The sequence below is a fragment of the Rana temporaria genome, chromosome 1 (assembly GCF_905171775.1).
Source record: "Rana temporaria chromosome 1, aRanTem1.1, whole genome shotgun sequence".
Taxonomy (NCBI): Eukaryota; Metazoa; Chordata; class Amphibia; order Anura; family Ranidae; genus Rana; species Rana temporaria.
Window position 1 is genome coordinate 17,094,087 of NC_053489.1, and position 7,682 is coordinate 17,101,768.

General features: G+C 42.0%; 1 protein-coding gene across 1 annotated transcript; it reads right to left on the reverse strand.

Moving 5' to 3' along the window:
• Window positions 1-2,901: 2,901 nt before the first annotated feature.
• Window positions 2,902-3,891, reverse strand: LOC120924694 (vomeronasal type-2 receptor 26-like). Its single transcript, XM_040335738.1, has one exon. The coding sequence runs from the start codon at window positions 3,889-3,891 to the stop codon at window positions 2,902-2,904; it is 990 nt and encodes a 329-aa protein (XP_040191672.1).
• Window positions 3,892-7,682: the final 3,791 nt, after the last annotated feature.

Sequence of the window (7,682 nt, forward strand, 5' to 3'; positions counted from 1 at the left end):
AGGCTCACAGTGTAAACTCTGCCCACCTGCCTGCCAGTGCCACATCTCATCTATATTGTGTTGGCACAGTTGATAAGATATAAAAACAAAATTCACTGCAATACTAAATAGTAGTCTTTTGTCTGCCAGGGTGTCTTTGCCTCACAGGGTAAACTGTACCCACCTGCCAGTGCCACATCTAATATCTGGTGGCACAGTAGCTTGCACGCATAGTACAACTAAACTAATCTAAAAAAATGACAGGCAGAGGCAGGTCACCCCACAGGGGCCGTCGTGGTCATGGTGCAGTGATTCATGTTGGCCATAGAATAATGCCCAGTGTTCAGAGGCCACGTACCCTGAACTCGAAAAGTTCTGAGGACATAGAGTTTGGTCTGTCACTGTGAACCCTAACCCTATTACAGACAGGGTTAGGGTTACAGATAGGGTTAGGGTTACAGATAGGGTTAGGGTTAGGTTTGCAGATAGGGTTAGGGTTACAGATAGGGTTAGGGTAACAGACAGGATTAGGGTTAGGGTTACAGACTGTAACCCTAACCCTATCTGTAACCCTAACCCTGTCTGTAACCCTAACCCTGTCTGTTACCCTAACCCTATCTGTAACCCTAACCCTAACCCTTATACTACCTAATCGATACAACATCATGCCTGATGTTTTAAAGCACGTTATTCCAAACAATTTATGAATGTTAGGTGATTTATGCCCTTTATGGATTAAAAACGGACTCTGGACAACTACATAATTTTCCATGGGAGTTTTGCCATGGATCCCCCTCCGGCATGCCATAGTGCAGGTGTTAGTCCCCTTTAAACAACGTTTCCATCACTATTGTGGCCAGAAAGAGTCTCTGTGGGTTTTAAAATTCGCCTGCCCATTGAAGTCTATGGCAGTTCGCCAGGTTCGCCCGTTCGCGAACATTTGCGGAAGTTCGCGTTCACCATTCCAACACTCCTAGTTATTAATTAGATCCATGCTATAACAACGTAGTCCTGAACACTACTACCACATACTACATGACCATTCAAGTATCATTATTACCTATTATGAATTATTTAGGTGAATCTTAAAAATTTACCATATATACTCGAGTATAAGCCAAGTTTTTAAGCACTTTTTTTGTGCTGAAAATGCCCCCCTCGGCTTATACGCAAGTTTTTGCGCCTGATCTCCTGGAATTTGTGAATCGTCTGTTCCCTGATATAGGGAACGAGGATCAGTGACGTCACACTTACAGCCACGCCCCCCTACAGTATGAATAACTCCCTTAGGGAACACTTAACCCCTTAGCGCCCCCTAGTGGTTAACCTCTTCACTGACATTGTCATTTTCACAGTAAGTGATAATGGTCCTAAAAATGTGTCAAAAGTGTCCGATGTTTCTGCCATAATGTCGCAGTCACAAAAAAAAAATCGCTGATCGCCACCATTACTAGTAAAAAAAAAAATATTAATAAAAATGCCATAAAACTATCCCCTATTTTGTAAACGCTATAACTTTTGCACAAACCAATCAATAAACGCTTATTGCAATTTTTTTTACCAAAAATAGGTAGAAGAATACGTATCGGCCTAAACTGAGGGAAAAAACGTTTTTTTATATATATTTTGGGGATATTTATTATAGCAACAAGTAAAAAATATTTTTTTTTTCAAAATTGTCGATCTATTTTTGTTTATAGCGCAAAAAATTAAAACCGCAGAGGTGATCAAATACCACCAAAAGAAAGCTCTATGTGTGGGAAAAAATGGACGCCAATTTTGTTTGGGAGCCACATCGCACGACCGCGCAATTGTCAGTTAAAGCGACGCAGTGCAGAATCGCAAAAACTGGCCAGGTCCTTTACCTGCATAATTGTCCGGGTCTTAAGTGGTTAAAAAATGGTTTTAGAATACACCATCAATATGTATTTATTAATATAGCCGGATACATCTATATACAATATATTTAAAGTGACCCTGACACTACAAATACATTACATATAGCCAGGGCTTTTTTTCAGCGGGAACGCGGGGGAACGCAGTTCCGGCACCTTCTGAACTGACTGTATGTAATGGCAAGGGATGCTGGGGTGTGCTGCAGTATTGATGCTCACTGCTGTGGATCTATTTTTGCAGGGGGGTCTATTGTTGCTGGTGAGGGACCTATTGTTTATAGGGGGTCTTATGTTGCTGGGGGGCTCAGTTGTTGCTGAAAGAGATCTCCTGTTGGGGGGGGGGTCTATTGTTGATAGCAGCCAGAGAGTCTATTGTACGGAGATCTGTTGATACTGCCGTGAGTCTATTGTTGCTGGCGGGGACATTTTGTTGTGGGTGGTCCATTGATATCATTACCAAATTCCATATAAATTACTTAGCACCACAAAATGATACTTGGTTCTATATTGTCTATAAGGGGCGGTACTGGGAGGTGGGTAAGGGGTGGAGAAAAGGGGTGACTCAGAAAGGGGGAGTTCCTGCACCTATTGTCTGAGAAAAAAAGCCCTGCATATAGCTTATAAAAAGAACATATTTAATATTTATCTTCCAGGAAGGTGGTGAGTGAAATCTTCCCTCTCTGGAAGAGTGATGAGTGTCTCTGGTATCGGACACTTTAGGATGATTTGGATACTTTGTCCTCCTCTGGTCACTGTGATTCCTCCTCACTAAGTGACTACATTGTTCTGTAGTGATGTAACGGCTGGTGGGAGGAACCACTATACCCAGCAGGGGACAAGGTTTCCAACAAACCAAAATTGTCTAATACCAGTGGTATCCAGAGCAAAAGTTAAACTCACTGTCCACCAGAGAGGTAAGTATTAAATGTTAAAATGTAACATTCTCAATACACTAGCAAAATACTAAAATTGCCAATAATAGAGACAATGCTATAACTACTGGTAGCCCAGTGTTGCTCCATACATATTAGTGGATAACTGTTTTTGTATTCAGGTCAGGTCTAACCAGAATTATGTAACTTTTGGGAAAAAATATACAGCCAAGAAGTCCAGAACTTGAGGCCATTATAGCAAAAACCTCCACAGCCACCATGTATTTCCCTCTGGTGCTCAGATAGGCCGGGATCATGGCAATCCAGACACTGCAGAACACCAGCATGCTGAAGGTGATGTACTTGGCCTCATTAAAACTGTCCGGTAATGTCCTGGCTAAAAAAGCGATAATGAAACTCACAGCTGCCAGAAGCCCCATATATCCCAGGACAGAGTAGAAGCCAATAACTGAACCCTCATTACACTGAATGATGATCTTCCCCTGATAAGAGTGAGTGTCCTGATCCTGGAAGGGAGGAGAAATAGACAACCAAGTGACACAGATTATGACTTGGACCAGTGAGAAGACACAAATAATAGAATTGGGCAGTTTGGCTCCCATCCATTTCCTCCAGGAACTCCCAGGTTTGGTGGCTTTAAAAGCAATACACACCATGATACTTTTGGCAAGTAGAGAAGAGACGGCAACTGAGAAGATGACACCAAAAGAGGTGACACGCAGCATGCAGGTCACATCTACTGGATGGCCGAGGAACAAGATGACACAGAGGAAGCTAAGCATGATGGAGACCAGGAGAAGATAGCTCAGGTCCCGGTTGTTGGCTTTAACAATGGGGGTGTCCTGGTAATGTATAAATATCCCCAATATTAAACCAGTCAGAAGACAACAGAGGATGGAGACAGCTGAGAATACTCCAACAATGGGATCATCAGTGTAGGAGAGAAATTCCACCAATTTTGGAACACAACGATCCTTCTTCTCATTTGGGAATGCTTCATCAGGACATTTCATGCAATTTTCGCTGTCTGCAGGAAGAACAATACAAACACAATGAGCATCGGGGTCAGAGATTCTGAGAAAGAGAATGAACAAACTTAACTCCATTTTGCTGTCAGCATCCATTTTAAATGTATCAGCTTACTTTGTTTTTATACTTCTATTTGATGCTTTTCCACGCCTTAGTCACACGCTATCTAGTTTCTTGTTTATAGGACATATGTGTTTTCTTTGTAATGACGTTAAAGTATCTCTAATCACATTTGTGTCCTATATTGTTTTCAGTACATTATGTGAGTAATGTCCCATGAACAATCTCGTTGTAATTTGTTTAGTCTGGTTTAGACTGATCTCTTTGCTACTGTTTTCTACTATATAAACTGTGGAAAAGTACTGTATGAACTAAACTTATGCTCGAAGGTTATTGTATTTGTCTAAATTAAACCACGCAATAATACAGCATTATCAGATTACTTTGAAAGACTATACTGTGTCTGTGTCCAGTTATTTCAGGGTGATCTCCAGGCCTGCTGAGATGGAGGAACAACCTGGTCAGATCTCGTAATCTATTGAACCTAGGAAGGGTTCACCCCAACAACTGGCGTAGTATGGCAGGATGGTCAAGACATCTGTCCGGTAAGTGTTGAATTTATGTTTGCCTTGCCGTGACCTGTGTTTGCGACCATCCTTATTTTTCTGTGTAGGGGATAGACTTTTTAAGTGTTCTAGGAACACATACAGACTCTGGGTGGGTCTGCAGTCCTGAGTGACTGTTAAGGGTCCTAACTCCTGAGAGACCAAAAGGAATTTATAGGTGTATACACAATAAGACTGACAGGTTGTCCGATATCTCAGATTACTTTTGCTTATCTTTCTATCGCATAGAGATATAAGGATAATATTGTATAGTAGTATAAGCATATTATTAATGCCTGGTAAGTGCCCAGAGTGTGTTGTTGGACTATTGTTTTGTTATCACGGTAGTAAGACTTATTGGGTAGCCAGCGTACCAGGGGGTTATCACTACGGGGTTGGTAAAGGTCCTTTGTTCAGGGAAGGCAAACCAAGGGTTCAAGTACTAAGGTTTAACCTACACACAAGTGACTTTCCAAGAGGGACTAACTGTTAAGGGACTTAGAAGTCAAATTCATAGAAGAAACAACATCTTTGTCGTTTGTCCCAAATCACTGTCACAAATAGATCCCTCTAACATTTACAAATAATAGGAATCCAACTTACCAAAGGTCTTCCTTCCCCGGACCCGGGTGAGACATGTAAAATATATGTTGCATGGGTCTCAGAAAACCCTCAGATCAAAGAAACCCTGGGTCTGCACTCTGCAGAGAAACAGAGATTCTTGTGTTCTCTGAGTGCCCCCTGCCCCTAAATGGGAAATCCACCTCCTTATATTCCCCAGTAGAATGTGTCAAGTTTATATCCCATACTGATGCCAACTCAACCCCACCATATTACCCAACATTGACAGTACCAACTAGTCCTATAGCTGTTCTGAGAAACAATAGTAGAAAGAGCCCTGGGGGAGCTCCGGACCCTGAGAAGTCCTAAGGAAAAAAACTGTTCTATAAGTTAATGTGAGGTCCATAAATGCTGACAGTAAGGGTCAGTTAATGTTACTGTAAAACAGTCCAGTGAACGTGGAACTCACTTTGAGCAGAAGGGTGGCCACAGTGAGGAATGATTATTCTCACTTATTACTTATTATCTCACTTATTCTGCTCTCCGTGGCGAGTAATTAGTCGGTGTCATTGGCTAAGTCTGATTGATTTTTCTAATACTGCGTATGGATGGAGGAGACTTCTCCACAGAGACGCCTCCTTTCACATTCTTGTGAAGAGGAAAAAAAAATGTGTACAATTCTGTGATTCCTCTTGGAGGGAATAAGGGAAACATGTTATATGTGACCGGGCTGTTTTAGCATGCCATAATTTTAAAGGAATTTGTGCGCTTATTGTTTATATTGCTAGGTAAACATAGGTAGCGTTTCAATTGCAGCAGAAGTGTTAGGTCCCAGAGATCAAGAAAAAAGGGAGGATTTTATCTGTTGCAGCCAAAGACCACCTCCTTATAACAGCCCCCTGTCAGAGGGTCTGTCTCTGAACAAAAACCACATCCCTTGCAATTATTGACCCTATTGGCATGGGATCGATAATTCAACACAGCTTCAGGACAATGCCTAATTGTCCGGTAAATCTCTTGGGAAGGGACCTATTGGGCAAGTTGAGTATTGCGATGTCTCCTACTTGATGTCAATAACAAAGCAAGGGGGATTGAATGTTCGGTCTAGCAAGATGAGCATTTCTACCTGCTTTCTGACAGAAATAGGACACCCAAGTGAGATAGGGGGCAAGGAAAAGAGGCAGGATGAACCGAGACCACACTGTATGTAGGACTCATCCAATATACACCCTATAAAGCCACACTAAGATCGGGGGTGGGTCCAATAAGACATAACTGGCAGGATGCCAAGTAGGTATATATCTTAACAAAAAGTTTATTTAAAAAATACATTTTTGCACATTGACCCCCACATACTAGGGTATCTCTGTGCTAAATATTGTCATTTGGCAATTTTCGGAGATTTAAAAAATCATGGCTTTTTTAAAGGAACATAAAACGTTAACACTTATTAAGCCTAATCTGTGTATTAGCCTAAATCTTCCTTTTGTACTCACTCTGTTATCAGGCATAGTCAAAAATGTATAATCTATACATTTCTAGAAGAGGGGATACTATAGAGATCACCCTACAACACCTCTATAAACCCTGTAAAGAAAGCAGATGGAACTTACCGCTTTGTACAGGACTTGAGGGAAATTAATAGTTTAGTTATACCTAGAGCACCAGTTGTACCTGATGTGCCATGCCACAGCCATACTATTTGGTGCTACCCACTTCACAGCGTTTGGTTTAGCAAATGCGTTTTAGCGTCCTGGTGGACGAGGAGAGGGCATCCCCTTGTGGACACAGCCCATCTTTTCATTTATCCTTTACAGCCGGTGGCTAACCTGGTGGATGATATCCTCAGGGTTATGTACCCTTTGTTGTCTACGCAATTGTGCTCCAGACCACATTGCGAGCCCACCTGTGAGACCACACCTACATATAGATTGGTCCTGCTTCAGTAACAGTTGTAACAGTAACTTCTCTGGAGTTACTCTTTGCAGGCCGGTCAAAGGGACAGGTTGAGTTTGCACCCAGAAGGAAACTCTGTAATCAGAGTCATTGGATCCTTTGTTCGTGGTCGTTGGATATATTTATATAGATAGTCGAGAGATTGAGGGCTTTTTGGGTTCATTTGAAGGGCCAGAAATTTGCTCTTACTTTGGCAGGTAAATCAATCAAGCAATAAGTTAATCTTATTGGCTGTTTTCAGCCTTCCAGGTTCTTGCTGAGGTAGCCATACTAACACTAAAACCAATGCGTGCAAAGCACAATGGATTAAACTCACATATGGCAGCAGACCAAGGATGCTGTATTACAGCCCCGGACACTTGATGGGTCTGTGCAACTCACAGATTCCACCCTAGTTCTGGCCCAGTATAGCTGGGATTAATAATTCAACTTTAGGAACCCCAGAACGAGAAGAACAAGTGGTCCACAGGTGGCAACTTCTTATGAAACAAGACTTTGGAATCAATGTGATCTTTTATGTCTGCCAGCCATTCTGACCCCTCCACAGCCATATTCCAGCGTGACACATGGAACGTGTCTTCAGTCACAAGCAGTTATGGCTGCCCTAGTAAACGAACATGGGATAGAGACAGGGTTCACCACAGTTGGTTTTATAATATACCACTTTTTGTTTTACCTGTTACCAAAAGGTGTTACCAAGGGCTGAACATCCCTTCCGGAGATTACAAAAAGATATATCCGGGTGCCCGAGTAGATCGTTATCT

Coding starts and splice junctions, on each gene's coding strand:
- LOC120924694 (XM_040335738.1), bottom strand. CDS start 3,891: ATGGATGCTGACAGCAAAATGGAGTTAAGTTTGTTCATTCTCTTTCTC.